This window comes from Cnephaeus nilssonii (assembly GCF_951640355.1).
Source record: "Cnephaeus nilssonii genome assembly, chromosome: 2".
In the NCBI taxonomy this organism is placed as follows: domain Eukaryota; kingdom Metazoa; phylum Chordata; class Mammalia; order Chiroptera; family Vespertilionidae; genus Cnephaeus; species Cnephaeus nilssonii.
In genome coordinates this window covers 75,274,621-75,293,718 of record NC_137073.1, presented here as the reverse complement: position 1 = coordinate 75,293,718, position 19,098 = coordinate 75,274,621, and the positions used below count along the sequence as shown (strand labels likewise).

Genomic DNA, 19,098 nt, shown 5'->3' with positions numbered 1-19,098 from the left:
GGAAACCACCCTTCGGCGGATACTGAACGAGTGGCCGCAGGGAGCCCAGTGGACAGGTGTGTGATGTGCTGGAAGCCAGGGGTAGGGCCGTACCTTCATTCAAGGGCCATCGGAATACAAAAATAAAAAAGTCAGCTTTTTTATTTTTTTCTCAAAAAAAAAGAAAAAAAAAAGAAATATTTTGCAAGCAAATTACAGACTGACTAAGACTAGAGAAATACACTGAAAAATCTAGTAATATTTACCTAAATTGCTAGTAACAAATAGGTGGTAAAGCATTATAAAAACTTGCAAATTTGGTAAACACTATACTGAGTTATACAATATACTCACAGAACATTGTTTGTATAACCGCCAGTCTGACCCTACCCAAGGAAATATACAATCTATAATAATAAAAGCATAATATGCTAATTAGACCAGACGTCCGTCTGGATGACCTTATGGACAAAGCCAGGACTGCGAAGGAAGCCTGGGTCCCTGCCAGTGGCCAGAGGGAAGCCCAGATCCTAGGTGTCGGAGGGAAGCTGGGGAAGAAGGAAGGCCTACTCCTACACAAATTTTGTGCATTAGTCCTCTAGTTAATTATAAATGGGCCAAGGGTGGCCAATTAATAGTAACCTAAAGTGAAAAGGCAATCAGATATTTTTCAAGGCATTTACTTTTGGAAATGCCAAGAGATTAGGGAGTTGGTAGTAGGAGTTGAAGCTGAAAAGAAGCCAAAGATAGGAAAAGGTCATGACAAACCAAGGAAGAAGAAACTAAGAGGAAGATGAGAGAGCAGGTTATGAATAACAGGTACTATAAAAAGAGAGAATAATAGAATGAATCTAAGCTACACAGGTGAATGGAGAGTAACTGAGTTCTGTTAACAATAAGATCAGAGTTAAGTATACATTTTGGGATTTCCATGCACATAGGGTATTCTAAATTTTCTTGGTTCATGGCAATATTACTATTTATCAATGGGACATGGGTTGGCCTATATTCCCTGTAACATAAAAAAGCTTAATTAAAATGAATAGACCCATGACATCAATATCCGTGGGATCTTTTCAAATTTTCAATATTTACCTTATCTGAAAAGACAACTATGTTTTGCTTTAGTAGATATTGCAAAACTGTTTTTCAAAGTGTTTGCATGCAATTTATACTTGTTGCTTCACATCCTCAACACTTGGTATTGTCTTTTTTATGTTAAAAGCGAGGTAGATGGTGATACCTCACTCACTGCAGTTTAAATTTGGGTTTCTCTGATGACTAATGGAATAGAGTACCTTTTCATATGTTTATTACCCATTTATTATTTTTAAATTTTTTTTTTTATTGATTTCAGAGAGAAAGGGAGAGGGAAAGATAGAAACATCAATGATGAGAATTACTGATTGGCAGCCTGCTGCACACCCCCCCAACACTGGGGATCACAACCCAGGCATGTGACCTGGCTGGGAATTGAACCGTGACCTTCATAAGTCGATGCTCAAATCAATGACCCATACTGGCTGGGCCCATTTAAATAACCTTTTATATTTTTTATAAAGTGCCAGTTCAAGTCTTTGGCTTTTTTTCAAAAATTAAACTTTATGAACTTTTTTTATTGATTTGACAAAAAAAATGTTATCAAATTATATCTTAACTGGTTACATAGTTAACATGATTAGCTACCTTAGTTATCTTCTTTTTTCACAGTTCTAGGTAAAATCCTGATTCCTCTTTTACCACTGTGGTAAAAGATAAACACCTTCCTCAGATAAAAGAACCTGGCTGAAAACTATAAATTACTGACATCTATTCCCTCTTTTCAAGATGACATACATTTTGTTTTGTTAATCCTCATCTGAGGATATATTTTCCATTGCTTTTCTGAAGAGAGTAGAAGGGAGTGCGGGGGAGAGAGAAAAAGAGAGGAAGAGAAGGAGAGAGAGAAACATCAATGTGAGAGACATACATGGATTGGTTGCCTCCCAAACGCTTTTGGACTAGGATGGGCCAGTGAACCCACAACCCAGGTACATGCCCTTAGCTGGCAACTGAACCCTGGACCGTTTGGTGCTCCCACTGAAGCTCTAACCACTTAGAAACAACATGGGGTAGGGCTCAAGATGATAGACTTTTAATTAAGTATTTAGGTAACTATGGAAGCACAAAGTGCAGATGTTGACTCAGGTGAATTCAGATTTCAAAAATTGCAGGTAACAAAAACTAACAAAGTTATTTTAAAAGCCCTTGACAGGTGAATTGTTTTTATTTCAGTACACTAAGAATAATAAAGAGGGTTGATACTTTGTTTTCTTCCTTTGATTCATCGACTATAAAAGTCATGGTAATGTAACACTAACTACATTTAGGTGTTTAAAAAAATATATTAACCATGTATGGATTGCTGCAAGCAATTTAACCATTAACTCCCACTGTTGGGAACTAAGCAAATTCCTGATCTTAATGAGAAAAACATGCAGAGACATAATGATGTTTCTTTGCTGGTTAATAAAGTTCAGTTGTGATCCCATGTACCTGGGTTTTTCTTCAACTTATCTGACAGCCCTGATGACTCTGGCAGCTACTAGATTGCAGCACTTCCCTCAAAAACTAAAACTCTTGAATGTAAAGGAGAATGTAAAATTTGATTCCATCTTCGTCTCTCCGTCAACCCTGCATGGTGCATACAGGTAAATGGAGAAATGCCTCTAGTCCACTGATCTCATAAAATTACTTACAAAAAACATACACTAAAAATAGTACTTTAAAAAGTTATATTTACAGTCTTAAGCCTTTACAATGAAATCAGATTCAAAATGCAAAGCTGTTTATATGCTAATCATTTATAAAGCAAACAGTACAGAAAGAACCTGTAATATCTGTTAAGAAAATTTTCCTAAAGTATAGTTGATTAAAAATGGCAAACAGAGATAACTGCTTTACATGACCTTGATATTTAAAATGCTAAGAAGTAACAGGTATATTTTGCCACCTAGCTATCCTACCTAATAAATCCTATCTAATAAAAGAGTAATATGCAAATTGACCATCACTCCAACACACAAGATGGCTACTCCCATGTGGTCAAAGATGGAAGCCCCCATGTGGACACAAGATGGCCACCACAAGATGGCTGGCAGGGGAGGGCAGTGGTGGGCGATCAGGCCAGCAGGGGAGGACAGTTGGGGGGGGGGAACCCAGGCCTGGAAGGGAGGGCAGTTGGGGGGGACCAGGCCTATAGGGGAGGGCAGTTGGGGGGGGGGGACCCAGGCCAGCAGGGGAGGGCAATTAGGGGTGACCAGGCCTGCAGGGGAGGCCTGTTGGGGGGGGAACAGGCCAGCAAGGGAGGGCAGTTAGGGGCGACCAGGCTGGCAAGGGAGGGCAGTGAGGGGTGATTGGGCCAGCAGGGGAGGGCAGTTGGGAGGGACCAGGCCTGCAGGGGAGGGCAGTTAGGGGCAACCAGTCTGGCAGGGGAGGGCAGTTAGGGGTGACCAGGCTGGCAGGGGAGGGCAGTTAGGGGCAATCAGGCCGGCAGGGGAGCAGTTAGGCGTCGGTCAGGCTGGCAGGGAAGTGGTTAGGAGGTGATCAGGCTGGCAGGCAGAAGTGGTTAGGGGCAATCAGGCAAGCAGGCAGTGAGCAGTTGGGAGACAGCAGTCCTGGATTGTGAGAGGGATGTCCGACTGCTCATTTAGGCCCAATCCCAGTGGGCAGTCGGACATCCCTCAAGGGGTCCCAGATTGGAAAGGGTGCAGGCTGGGCTGAGGGACAACCCCTGCACCGTGCATGAATTTCGTGCACCGGGCCTCTAGTTTTAAAATAGTTTTCTAATGAGGTTATGTCCAATTTAACAAAAAAGAAATGAAGTTGTTAAGTAAAATAAAATTAGAGGAAAAGCACCAAAATCAAGCTGACCCCAAGGTAACATGGGGGGGGGGGGTTCGCACTTGGAGATTTCATTATGGCAAATAGCAACACAATTTTTAAAAGATCTTTACAATGAGTACTAGGTACATTTAGATGTCTCAACCAATGAGAATCTTTAGGTAAGAAGCTTTTTTCACACCCATTTCAAGTAAAATGTCTAAGTTACTTTTGAAGATTGTTTTCTACATTATTTCCTCAGATAGAAATCCTTAAACTTCTCAGGTTGAGAATAAACCTTTCTTCTGAAAGCAGTCAATGGAGCTTCACATATGAATTAGTGGGCCTTCACAAAGGATAAGAAATCCACAAACGTTAAATTACAAAACATCTTCCCACCACATACAATCAACATCTGTAAAAATTACCATTTGGATTCTTTCTCCCTCATTGTGCATTTTCCTATGACTCATCGTGTATGGATAATTTCCAAAATGTGAGGAAAGTCTGGGTGGCCCATGACCACCAAAATTACAGAATCTAATAAGGTTGCTCCCTTATGGACATAAAGAAATGTCACGATTACCACAAACTCTGTTAGAGCCAAAAAACTTAACTTTTTCAACGTGATTCCTAAATTTGATAGTGCCAGGAGAGCCTTTGTGCTAGCTTTTTTTTTTTTCTGAGGGTGGTGGAACTGATACTGTTGTAATAACCTGGTTATTATTTAACAGCAAAGGAGTAAAAGGAAAGACTATATATAGGCACATCATTGATACAGCTTTGGGAAAAAGCTGCATTTAACATACTCCAAGTCTATTACCCGCTGATTGATGGGGGAAGGTACTAGACAAAGTCAGTTTAGAGGCATGCCCAGTAAGATCTGAGTGACATGGGAGGCTAACTGCGCATTAATCACACCTGGAAACAGGTAATTGGCCAGGATGGCCATGGCCACTGCAAGTGCACAAAACCTAAATATTTACAAAATACATTCAGAGACATAGAAACATGGAACAGACTGATTAATCTCAGAGGGGATGGGGGTGTGTGGGAAGAGATTAAGCAAAGAACTTATGTGTATATATGAATAACCCATGAACACAGACAATAGTGTGGTGAAGGCCTGAGGTGGGAGCACGCTAGAAGGGTCAATGGGGAAGAAAAGGGAACATGTGTAATACTTTCAACAATAATGATAAATTAAAAAAAAATAAATGATGAAACTATTTTAAAATAACCACAATACCACTATCAAACCTAAAAATACCTAGTTATTTAATATCAAATATCTCATGTTCAAATGTCTTCAACTAACTTAAGCACCCAAATAAAGTCCAAATGCTGAAATGATATTAAATATCTTTTACTTGGAACAAAACCTGAATATTTAAAATTCTAAACAAAGAAGTGAGCTCTCGCTTTCACACGCTGGCCCTCTTAGGACTCCTGCTGCAGTGGGGCTGTGCTCCCTTTGTGCCAGGAGCTGGGCTCCACACATGGACTAATGGACGTTAATCAGCCCCAAATGCTTATCCACACTCGGCTGCAACATGGAATGGAAACTCTGGACACTAGCCTTATTTCTGACTTGACTGAGCTCCCAGATGCACCTCTTCCAGGACTGGCTTAAGGGGCAGGGGACTCTGGAACCTAAGAAATTTAACTCCATGCCAATAAAGCCTCTTCCCACATTCCATCCTCCCGTGGGGGCTTCTGAAAATGCTTCTTTCAGCAGTGCCCCAAGATCCTGGCTCCCTCAAACAGGGGAGTTTCATCCACTGCAACAGAAGTAAATTACTTTCATGGTAAGAAAAAACTGGGTTTAGTCAAAATCACATTTATACTAATAAAACGGTAATATGCTAATTAGATGGGGTGACTGGACATCTTCCGGACATCTGACTTCCTTCCAGACAGTTAGGGGACGACCAGGCTGGCAGGGAGGCAGTTGGGGGGGGGGGGGTTAAACCAGGCTGGCAGGGGGGCAGTTGGGGGGTGACCTGGCAGGCCTGCACGGGGGCAGTTGGGGGGTGACCAGGCCGGCAGGGGAGCAGTTGAGGGGCAACCAGACAGGCTGCCAGGGAGGCAGTTGAGGGGTAACCAGGCAGGCCGGCAGTTGGGGGGGCAGCCAGGCCAGCAGGGGGGCAGTTGGGAGGCAACCAGGCAGGCTGGTAGGCGAGCGGTTAGGAGCCAGCGGTCCCAGATTGTGAGAGGGATGTCTGACTGCCGGTTTAGGCCCACAGGGATTGGGCCTAAACCGGCAGTGGGACACTCCCCAAGGGGTTCCTGATTGAAGAGGGTGCAGGCCGGAATGAGGGACACCCCGCCCCCTGTGCACAAATTTTGTGCACCAGGCCTCTAGTGTATTATAATTGTAAAACATTCTAGGCATAACCCTGACTCTTTTAAATAGTATCAATAGATGACTTGTAACATTTCCTTGACAAACTAATTATACAGGAAATATTCACCAAGGTCCTTTGACAATTCAGAGACACACCTTTTTCTTTTTTTTTAATTTAATAAATCTTTATTGTTCAGATTATTACAGTTGTTTCTCCTTTTTCCCCCCATAGCTCCCCTCCACCTGGTTCTGACCCCACCCTCTGCCCTTACCTCCCCCACACTGTCCTCATCCATAGGTGTACAATTTTTGTCCAGTCTCTTCCCGTACCCCGACACCCCTTTCCCCCTGAGAATTATCAGTTCACTCCCTTTCTATGCCCCTGATTCTATTATATTCACCAGTTTATTCTGTTCATCAGATATTTTTGTTCACTTGATTTTTACATTCACTTGTTGATAGATATGTATTTGTTGTTCATAATTTTTATCTTTACTTTTTTCTTCTTCTTCCACTTCTTAAAGAATACCTTTCAGCATTTCATATAATACTGGTTTGGCGGTGATGAACTCCTTTAGCTTTTTCTTATCTGTGAAGCTCTTTATCTGACCTTCAATGGTGAATGATAACTTTGCTGGGTAGAGTAATCTTGGTTGTAGGTTCTTGCTATTCATCACTTTGAATATTTCTTGCCACTCCTGTCTGGCCTGCATAGTTTCTGTTGAGAAATCAGCTGACAATTGTATGGGTGCTCCCTTGTCGGTAATTAACTGTTTTTCTCTTGCTGCTTTTAATATTCTTTGTCTTTTGCTCTTGGCATTTTAATTATGATGTGTCTTGGTGTGGTCCTCTTTGGATTCCTTTCGTTTGGGGTTTTCTGCGCTTCCTGGACTTGTAAGTCTATTTCTTTCACCAGGTGGGGAAGTTTTCTGTCATTATTTCTTCAAATAGGTTTTCAGTATCTTGCTCTCTCTCTTCTTCTGGCACCCCTATAATTTGGATGTTGGTACGCTTGAAGTTGTCCCAGAGGCTTCTTACATATCTTCAAATTTTTGGATTCTTTTTTCTTTTTGCTTTTCCGGTTGAATATTTTTTGCTTCTTTGTATTTCAAATCTTTGACTTGATTCTTGCATTCCTCTAGTCTGCTGTTGGGTCTCTGTATAATATTTTTTATTTCAGTCAGTGTATGTTTAATTTCTAGTTGGTCCTTTTTCATATCCTTGAGGGTCTCGTTAAATTTATTGGCCTTTTCTAGGAAATTCTTGAAAAACCTTATAACGTGGTTTTGAACTCTATATCCAGTCGTTTGTTTTCCATTTCTTTCGTTTGTGATCTGTTTCTTTGTCTCCACATTTTCGCTGCTTCCCTGAGTTGGTAGGGTGGCTTTGTTTGCTAGGTGTCCTATATGGCCCAGTGGGTAGGTCTCCCAGTTACCTGAGGTGGACACTCTTGATGCACCCCTTTGTGGACTGTGTCTACAGCCTTGTTGTAGTTAAATCTTGATTGTTGTTGATATCACTGGGAGGAATTGACCTCCAGGCCAATTGGCTGTGAGGAACCGCTGTGTCTATAATGGAAGAACTGCTGTGCTGGAGACACGCTTATGGGGCAGGACTTGTTTCAGTGGGGCTTTGGTGCTCACTGAGTCTGCCTTTTGAATGTGTCACTTATGGATGTGAGTAGTTGAAATTTGGTGTCGTCTCACACTGACCACTAGATACACTAGCTTCTGAATCTCTAATGGGTGCAGGTCAGCTACAGTCTGAGGCCACCCAGCAGGAGCTACAAGTGAGAACTACAGTTTTCTCCTCTTTGCTTGGGGTTTGGAGGTTTTGGAGCTGTCTGACCAGAGCTGCAGTTTGTTAGGTTAAGCTGCGATAGGGCAGGCCATTTATATGCAAAAGCCACTGCGTGGAGCTTGGGTGGGTTTGTAGATTGTGCGGGGCGGGGTCTCAGGGAGTCACTAGGCTAGGGCGTGGCAAAGAGCGATGGCTGCCAGTCAGCCGTCTCTGCGTCTCCGAGTTTCCAAATCCCCATGTCCTGTGCCCTAGTGCAGTAAACAATGATTGCTGTGCACACGACTGCAAGAAAGCCGCCCTCACTTTCCGACCCGATGGCAGACAGTCCAGCTTCTCCCTGTAGGAGTTTGGGTTCCCAGCGTCTCCCCAGAAAATGGAGTTCAGAGTAATTGGGAGCTTGTATCTCCCTCCTGATTGAAAAAAACAACAGCACACCCAGTTGCCAGCCTGGTTCGTGTACCTCCGTACCTCTGCAATTCCCACCAGACTCAATGTGCTTTTCTCTCTCCTTCTAGTTGCAGAACTTCCACTCAACCAGGTTTCCCGTGGTTCTGGATGATATTTGTTTTGTCTTTTAGTTGGAGTTTTGATGTGGTTGTGAGAGGCAGCAAGTACAGATGTTCACCTATGCCCCCATCTTGATTGTTCCTCAGCTTTTTCTTTTTAAATAATTTTCACAAACACCATTTCATTGACCTCAAGACAACATGGGTGATGGCGAAGAGATTTAAAAACAAAAAAAATTCCATGTCTTAAAAATCATTTATTTAGTGTTGCCTTAAATCCAGGAGGAATGTAGAATATGAATGGACTCCACAAAATAAAACCAGCACTATTTCAAAATAAAATTATTGGTCTGATATACTATGTCCCTTTTTATATTTTAAACTGAAATAGATCCTTCAAATTTAAGAATGACCTCAGGAATATCTTTGTTGCACAGGGGCCACTGTCTAATGTCTCACTGAATTGTGCAATTTCTAATATATTGAGAAAAGTTATATCATAGAAGCAATCATCTTTTAAAAATTTTCTTATAGTGAGCAAGTTATTCTGGAATGAATACCAAGGAGGACAAAACAACAAAGCTACACAAAAAAAATAGAACTCTACATTGTATTTTTGTAATTATTCTAACACCAACTATAAAGATTAAAAGAAAAAAAAAACCTTAAAAAATCACCTATTTCCCCCCATAAAATCTGTTTTACAATACTGTAAAATTATTTGAACAGGAAATTTTATGTGTTCAATGCTTTGCTGATTACTACAAAGAAGTTGTACAACTGAAACTTTAAGAAGCTTATGGTTTAAAATAAATACAAGAGATATGAAGAACATATAAAAATGAAAATATTGAAATTTAAAAAGCCCATGATTTAAGTCAACAAATACATTTCAAATAAATACATACTTATAGGATGACAGAAGTGCTTGCTGGCCAAAAGCTCTGGTTCTTAGGTCAGATAGACCTGGGTCTGAATGCTGGCTCCTTCACTAATTAGCAGTTTGACTTTGGACAAATTACTTAACCTATGTCTCAATTTCCTAATCTGTAAAAATAGGATAATAATGTTAAACTCATTAAGTTTGTGAGACTAAAATGAGATAATGTATATAAAGTGTTTATTACCATATCTGGCATACATCAATTCTCAAAAATGTTAGCTATCATTATCATCATCAGTACATTATTGTTAAAAAGGTTCTGTAAGATAGAACTGCTAGTGTGTGTGTACGAGAGAGAGAGAGAGAGAGAGAGAGAGAGAGAGAGAGAGGGAGGGAGGGAGAGAAAGTGGACTAGTACATAGATGTTATTATAATGAGCATAAGGGCCTCCTGGAAGGAAAAGAACAGAAACCTTGAACTTCTTTCAAATATTACAAATTACATAAACCTGTCAGGTAATAGCAAAAAAAAAAAAAAAAAAGAGAGAGACAATGAAAGCCCATCTGATGATATTAGAAGAGAAAATGACAAACCCACTATTCCAAGTGTCCTGTCTAACCATCATAAGGACAGATGGGCCCATGAGGAAGTAACTATGAATTGAATGAGCTGGAATGATGAAAATCCAGGTCAATTTTAAAGTACAACACTCTTGGTTTATCATAACTGGGTTATTTTGCTTGCTTGTTTGTTTTTGTTTGGGGGGAGAGTGCACTGTCATCTTTCCTTCTTTAAGTAACTTACCCGTGTCACACAGCTATTACATAATAGTGCCAGAATTCAATCCCATATTTGTCAGACCCCAGAATCCAGTATTCAAACACCAATTAATACAATGGAATGCTCTTTTTGACAATCCATGGGCAGAAAGATGAGTTCATATGTGTCTTGCATATATACGATAGTAGAAATCAAATGACATACTATAGCCTGCACAAGGTAAACTTATGGAAATTATTTTTAAACATAGAAAGTGAACCAACATAAAACTGAATCCTAAGAAACTAGAAGGTAGTATATATATAGTCTCAGACAAGTTACTTAATTTTAATCTAAACCTCAGTTTTCTCTTCTGTAAAACAATACTTCCTTCATCTCTCAGGATAGTAGGAAGAAAATAAAGCACATGAAGTACAAACAATAACTAGTACTTCGTGATCCTCAATAAACAGTAGAGCTCCTATCATCATCATCACCATCGTCATCATTATCATCATCACCATCATGCCTTAACAATTTGACATTAATTTTGAATAGCAATACAGCAATTCATGTTTAAATAGTAAAATTAGTAAATTTAGATTCCACATTCAATGTTCGTTAGTGATATTGAAGAATGAATTAGAAAACATCTCACTACCTCCTTATTCCTAAAAGAAAAATGTTGCTGATTACGTTTGGTGATAGCATTTGAATTTTCTCCCTCAATGTATTAGTTTAATAACTCAATTTATTTTTACAATTCACATGCAATTTAAATTTTTACTGATATGTTGCTTAGTTGGCACATATCACATATTTTACATTAAAATTAACTAATTAAGTATTAAGAATATCAATTAACAATGATTCCTTCTTTCTTGTCTATGAATAAACTATCTTTAGAAATTTGAAAGAAAACGTTTACAATGTATCTGGAACTTGCTGCTGACTCTCTTTTCTAAGAACTTAAATTCACCAAAAATCTGTTACCTCAGCTTAAGTCACAGTGCTCTGAAAGAGACCCAAAGATTGTATCTATCTGTTGTTCAAAGACACAAAGAAATCAATAATATGGAAGAGCCTGACTGGTTTGGCTCAGTGGATAGAGCGTCACCTGCGGACTCAAGGGTCCCAGGTTCGATTCCAGTCAAGGGCATGTACCTTGGTTGCGGGCACATCCCCAGTAGGGGGTGTGCAGGAGGCAGCTGATTGATGTTTCTCTCTCATCGATGTTTCTAACTCTCCCTCTCCTGATCTCTCTGTCAAAAATCAATAAAATATATATAAAAAAAAATACGAAAGAAATATATGCTTCATGTATATGTCTTCATTAAAAAAGAAAACACAAACTGGAAGCATGCTAAGAAAAACAAGCAAAATAAAGTGTGCTTAAACAGAAAAAACATAGCCGTGTAATCTAAAACAACTAAGCCTTTAACAATCATCCCAGTTAAAAAAATAAAAATTAGTTCTACTTAATAACATCTTTAATCATTAAGAGGGCTGGCCCTGATTAAATTCACAAACTAGGCCACTCTCCTTATGTGCACATTTAGCAACTCTCACTGAATGCAGATCTCTTCATTCAGAAACAACATGGTATAATTTAGTTGTAGCTATGTCATGAATGGGAAGATATATCAGCCACTGTGGTGTAAGTAACTTTATATATATTATCCCATGTATTCCTTACACACACTAAGAGATGAATTATCATACCAAGGGTCACATATGTTATACTTGGCAGAGGCTGCAGTGTCTGATTCCAGGTAGGCCTGGCTCCAAAGCAGTGAGAATTTGTAATTCTCATCTCTTTTTACTATTATTATATTTTTTATTTTTCATCTCTCTTTGAAATAACAGAAAACTGTTCCCATTTTTAGACTCTTTTCTAAATTAATACAAAGATAATTAAGATTCACAAAATATTTATTTTTTATTATTTTTATTTTAGAAAGAGAAACACTGATGTGAGAGAGTTGTCTCCTATACTCGCTCTGATTGGGGATCGAACCTGCAACCTGGGTATGTGTCCTCACCGGGAATCGAACCTGTGACCCTTTGGTGCACAGGATGACGCTTCAGCCATTTGAGCCACACCAGCCAGGACCACAAAACTTCAAAAACCAATATAATACTAAAGCTAAAACAGAGATTAAAAGATGGACATCACAGCAAGTTTTCTTTAGGCTGGGAAAAATTCAGAATCAATAATCAGACAATAAAAGCTAGTGTATCATCAATATCAAGAAGAATGTGCCTGTGGTATCCCAGGTCAGACTGGTTTTTCTTGCTTTGTGTGTGTACGTATTTTGCACCTCTCAACCAAAACAGGCGTTTCAACTATAACTCTGTAAAAACCAAATGAACAAGTATAGGCAAGTATGTGAACAAGTGCAAAGTTCCCTTGAAGTCACTCAGGAGTGGCATGGTAAATTTATAACTTTCCTTATTCCTTGGTTTACCATCGCATACTGAATTAACTAATAATGCAGATTTATTAATATCATAGCAGAGTCAAAGACTAGCTTTAAATGACAAGAATGTGGCTTATATATTTATATAAAAATGACATCCTAAAGGTTTATTACCAGATATTTTCATACTTACAAAAAAAATGATTTGCAAATGTTTACACTAAGAATTTACCCAAATGGTTACTATGAGCCTAACATTGGAATTTTAAAATATTAGGGTTTTACAATCCAATGTTGTTTCAAAAATTCTTTTATCTAGATCATATAAATGTCATTTTTTTAAAATGGCATTTTTTTTTGAAGCAAATCCTAAATTGGAAAAATCAACATTTCTTTTACTAAAAAGAGCATATTTTGTTTTAGTTAACAATTAAAAATATTTATCACAGCAAAGTTCTTTAGAAATAAAAGTATTTCACAAATTTAATTCTGTACTGCTTTAATTTTACCACCCAAACAATGTACAACTTTTCAGTAACACACATTATATATATCTCAAGATGGACAAGTAAAACTGGAGACCCTACCTTGTGCTGTTCGATGGCATCTATCCACTGTTGTCTGTGATCTGGATCCTGAGCACGAAGATACCAAACGCTATCATTTACACTAATATCAAATCGACATTCATCAAAATCATGGGGCTGTAGAGAAAAAAGTAGAAAATGAAAAGCAAAACTAATTATATTCTTAGATTATATTCTTAGAAGTATATTCTACAGCAAAAAACATAAACATAACCCATTCTGGCTGGTGGGACATGCTTGTTATTCTTTTGTTTTCTATTCAAGTAACTTTTTTGTTGTTTCTTTTTTTTTTAAAATCCTCACCTGAGTATATTTTTTCCATTGATTTTTCAGACACAGTGGAAGGGAGGAGAGAGAGAGAGAGAAAGAGAAAAACATCGCAAGTGACACATTGATTGGTTGCCCCCATATGCGCCCCAAATGGGGCCAGGAATAGAACCTGCAACTGAGGTACAGACCCTTGTATAGAACCTGAGACCCTTCAGTTCACGGGCTGACGCTCTAACCACTAAGCAATCCGGACAGGGCTCAAGTAATTTTTTGAAGATTCCTCAGATGAAGAGTACAACAAGGGTATATAGTTACCAAACAATAAATTTCATTCACCATTCCTACAAATGAGGTGACACAAACTATAAATATATTTCAAAAAAAGTGTTTTTCATCAAATGCTTTTAGTTAGCTAAACTAATGGAAACATTACTGAAAGCACAATTAAAAAAGATTCAAAATAGACCAGCGGGGGTGGCTCAGTGGCTGAATGTCAACCCATGAACCAGGAGGTCAGTTTGATTCCCGGTCAGCGCACACGTCACGTTGCGGGCTCAATCCCTATTAGGGGGTGTGCAGGAGACAGCCGATCAATCATTCTCATTCATGTTTCTTTTTTAAAATATATTTTATTGATTTTTCACAGAGAGAAAGGGAGAGGGATAGAGAGCTAGAAACATCGATGAGAGAGATACATCGACCAGCTGCCTCCTGCACACCCCACACCGGGGATGTGCCCGCAACCAATGTACATGCCCTTGACCGGAATCGAACCTGGGACCTTTCAGCCCACAGACCGACGCTCTATCCAGTGAGCCAAACCGTTTCGGCTCATTCATGTTTCTATCTCGCTCTCTGAAATCAATAAAAAAGATATTTTTTTATTTAAGAAAAAGGTCCAAAATAAGTCTTAGGAAAGACATTTATTACATTTTTCCCTGCCTCCATTATTCAAAAGTAAATTCTCACCATAAAGAGTTTGATTTCAATAAATTTTATAAACAAGGTATTTTTACATTCTATCACAAAATTGTTAACATTTCCTCTTAAGTATCTCAAATTAACTTCTAGGCTTTTATATGTCTTTGATAGTAACAGTCAGGAGAGCTTTCAATGAAAAGCAAAGATAAAATGAATAATACATCAGACTTATGTTAGATAGTGGAAACTGCCTGCATCAAAACGTAAACACTTAGTGAAAATGTCAACTATTTGGTTTAGTGTTTTACGTTATTCATAAGAATGTATAAAATTAATATCTTAATTTTTTGCCCAATAAATGAATTACAATATTACAGAATCACATCACATATGCCATGTCTTTGTCTACTGGATAGAGTACAGAGAGTCATCAATGTAACAGAAAATTTATTTGCTGAAGAAAATTTACTTTGCCGGCCACCCAGTCGCTCAGGCTTTTATATATACTAGTAGCTCTGCGCGTGAATCTGTGTGCCAGTAGCTCACTGCTGCCCTCCAGTAGCTCTCCGCCCGCTGTCCCGCCCTCATGTAGCTCCCTCTGCCCCCCATTAATAGCTTGCTGCTCTGCCCCCTCCTGTAGCTCTCCTCTGCCCGCTTGTAGCTCGCTGCCTCACCCTCCTGCTGATCCATGATCTAGTCATTACGCAGTTGGTTGTTATGCTTCATGGTGTAATGACCATTTGCATATTACATCTTTATTATATAGAATAGGTCCTATATAATAAAAGCCTAATATGCAAATTGACCAAACAGTGGAACATCGGTTGCTATGATGTGCACTGACCACCAGGGGGCAGATGCTCAATGCAGAAGCTGCTTCCTGGTGGTCAGTGCACTTCCACAGGGGGAGCACTGCTCAGCCAGAAGCTGGGCTCAGAGCTGGTGAGCGCAGTGGCGGTGGCGGGAGCTTCTCCCACCTCCGCTGCATTGCTAAGGAGCAGCGAGCCGAGCAGTAAGGAGCAGTGAGCAGGTGGGCGGTACGGAGCGAGGGATCCCGGACTGTGAGAGGGCGCAGGCTGGGCTGAAGGACTCCCACCCCTGCCAGTGCTCGAATTTCGTGCACTGGGCCTCTAGTTTGTTTATATAAATAGATATAGATATAGATATAGATATAGATATATAGATATATAGATAGATAGATATAGATAGATAGATAGATGGTAGGAGGTAGTGTGTGTTAAAACGATGCAAAAGGAAAAAAACCAGTGCATAGCCTGTTCAATAATTAGCAACACAGAAATATATAAAAGACATTTAATACCCATAAATACAATTACTATAAATTTAACTGAATGCCAAATATTCAGAAATCTTAGGAATAGAGTTCAGTCATTAAGAAAGCTTCTTGGAAGAAGGGAAGCATATATACTATCTGAAGAACAAAGCAAAAATTTAATCAGTTTACTGTCCTAAGTAGCCCAAGGATCTGCTTTCATTTACTATAATATTGTCTGCCTTTTTAATAAATTTATGTAAATAGAACCAGATAGTACATATTTCTTTATGCTTCACTGTTTTTATTCAGTATAACAATTTCAAGACTCATCCATTTTGTTGTGTCTCACCAGTAAATTACTAATACTCAATAGGTGCAAATGGGGCTAAAAAGAGGGCAGGGAGTGTATATAGGATACAGCAATAGTTTTTCTTTAGAAAAAATATAGTATAATTAAATTTTCTATTCAGTTGTACTTCCATGATACTACATCCCACTCAACCGGAACTGTGGTACTACCAAAATTCATCCTAGCATATTCTTTAAAATTCTTTAGATTATTTCTTAAAATTTCTGAGTTTTCCTGATATTTAATTGTTTACCCCCATATCCTGATCATAATGGTATATATCTCAGATAAGTTCACAGAAGTTCATTTCAATAATAATGTCTAATAACTACAAAAAAAAAAAAGCTGAACAGAATACCTACTCCATGGATTATACAGCAATTTTAATAAAGTTAGTGTATGAAAGAAAGATTAATAGTAACTATCTTTTAAATTGTATGATTAGAACTAATTGCCTTAATTTGCCTATACTACATTTTTCTATAAATCACATGTAATACTTTTGTTAAAGGACAAAAGTGCTGACTTAAATGTGGAAGGAGTTTGTAGAGTTGAAAAATCACCATTTTGTCAATTATAGAAAAGATTGGGTGGGGTAGGTGCCATAAATAGTTGAAAAATCAAAAGGCCCTCTTCCCTGATCTCCAGACTTTCACTCAGTTGCCTCTTCTATTATTTTCTCTTAAATGCCTATGATGCATCTCAATATATCTAAAACTGATCTGATATGCCTCCCTCCCCAAACTTCTCCTCTCGCAGGCTTTTGAACTTTCGGAAATGGTAACTACCAACTGCTTAGACCTGAAATCATCTGACTCCTCATTTCTCACACCCTATAAGGAATCCACAAGCAAATCTGCAAGTCTTGTCAGCTCTATCTTCAAAATGAATCTGGAATCCAATCATTTCTCATAATCTCTACAGTTACTACTCTGGTCCAAGCCACTATCATCTTTCACTTGAATTATCTGCAATAACCCCCTAAGGCTGTCTGATTCTGTTTTCCTACTTCCATCCCTGCAGTTGTGACTCACATTATATTTCTACTGAACAATCATGATCTAAACCATTCATTTTATTTTTCTATCTATGTAAATAACCAACCAATGACACATTTATGAACACCTATGATTTACCAAGCACTATTCAAGGCACCGAGAATACAATGCTGAGGATGAACTGCTATGATCCTTAACTTTGCAGAGATCACATTGACCAAATAATTACACACAAAATATAAAACTTCAAATATAACAAGCCATAGTTAAGAAAGGTACACCATGTTGAGAAAGCCTATAATAAAAGGAAGTAACCTAATCAGGGGAAGGCTTCCAAAAAATAATACTTCAGCCAAGGGAAGGATGAAATGAAATGAACAAAGAAGGAAAGAAAGGAAAACATTCAGCATGTAACTTGGTTGGAGTGGCTCAGTTGATTGAGCATCCTCCTGTACACCAAAAGGCTGCTGGTTCAATTCCCGATCAGGGAAAATACCTGGGTTGCAGGTTCAATTCCCAGTTGGGGCACATAGGTTAGGCCCCTGGTCCGCAGAACTGCGGCTCACGAGCCACATTCGGCTCTTTGGCCCCTTGAGTGTGGCTCTTCCACAAAATACCATGGCCTGGGCGAGTCTATTTTGAAGAAGTGGTGTTAGAAGAAGTTTAAGTTTAAAAAATTTGGCTCTCAAAAGAAATTTCAATCGTTGTACTGTTGATATTTGGCTCTGTTGACTAATGAGTTTACCGACCACTGGGTTAGGCAACCAATCAATGTTTCACTCTCTCCCTTTCTCTCTCTAAGCAAGAACTGGGAGGTGGGGTGGGGGGGGGGAGAATGCATGTAAAAATCTAGGGGCCCAGCCGGTGTGGCTCAGTGGTTGAACGGGGAGGTCATGGGGGCATGCAGGAGGCAGCTGATCAATGATTCTCTCATCAATGGTGTATCTTTTTCTTTTCTTTTCTTTTTTATAATCCTCACCCAAGGATATTATTCCATTGATTTTTAGTGAGTGGAAGAGAGAGGGAAAGACAGAGAGAAACATTGATGTGAGAGAAACACATCAGTTGGTTGCCTCCTGCATGAGCCCTGACCAAGACCCAAGTTGGGAAATAGCCTGCAACCAAGGTACGTGTCTTGACTGGAATCAAACCTGGGACCCTTTGGTCTGCAGGCTGATGCTCTATTCACTGAACCAAACTGGCTAGGGTTCATCAATGATGCTTCTATCTCTCTCTCCTCTGAAATCAATAAAAATATATTTTTAAAAAAGATCTAGAGCAGGAAAGAGCAAGCCTAGGTAAGATCCCGAAAGAGATATATAGCATGATTGGAGGTGACACAGTGAGAGGGAGTTTGCTGGAGATGAGAGTTAAGAAGGCAGGCCCTGGCTGTGCGCCTCAGCAGTTAGAACGTCAGCCTGCCCATCAAAGGTTCAATCCCCAGAACCTTTGATGGAGGCAACCAATCAATGTGTCCTCTTACACTGATGTTTCTCTTTCTCTCTCTCCCCCTCCCTCCTGCTCTCTCTAAAAATCAATGGAAAAGCCTGGCCGGCATGGCTCAGTGGTTGAGGGTCGACCAATGAACCAGGAGGTCATGGTTTGATTCACATGCCAGGGTTGTGGGCTCGATCCCCAGTAGGGGGCGTGCAGGAGGCAGCCGATCAATGATTCTCTCTCATCATTGATGTTTCTATCTCTCTTTCCCTCTCCCTTTCTCTCTGAAATCTATAAAAATATATTTCTAGAGTTTATAAAATGTCTTCATAAGTTGCCAAGCTAAAGAATGCTAATTGCTTACTTATTAATTTTCATGAGAAATTTAAGTTTTAAGGGTTAGAAATCTCAATATATGTAGGAAAACTTCTAAGGTATAGTGTATGGGAAAACATGGTTGTGAATTAAACAAAAGTCACGGCTATGAAAAACCAAAGATGACTGTCGGGTTCTCCCCTGCTCTCTGGTTCCCCGTTTTCCAGCTTTTGCATTTCGTCATGCATCACTTATCTTTAAACTAGATTTAGATGAAGGAATTTAAGAGCTGACATTACTGAAAAGAGACATCTTATACCATTGCCAAGGTTTGATAAGAGTCACTTCAAGAAAATGCCAAGTTGGTAACACCTTCTTTTCACAGGGAGC

The 19,098-nt window shown here is 39.3% G+C and overlaps 1 protein-coding gene across 4 annotated transcripts in view; it reads right to left on the bottom strand.

Moving 5' to 3' along the window:
- The window catches only part of CERT1 (ceramide transporter 1), a 95,933-nt gene that overhangs the window by 66,712 nt on the left and 10,123 nt on the right, over nucleotides 1-19,098 (bottom strand). For all 4 annotated transcript variants that reach the window (XM_079796303.1, XM_079796302.1, XM_079796304.1 and 1 more), the window contains one exon: nucleotides 13,143-13,259. In XM_079796303.1, the coding sequence (XP_079652429.1) occupies nucleotides 13,143-13,259 (117 nt within the window). The remainder of the gene's footprint in view (nucleotides 1-13,142; nucleotides 13,260-19,098) is intronic.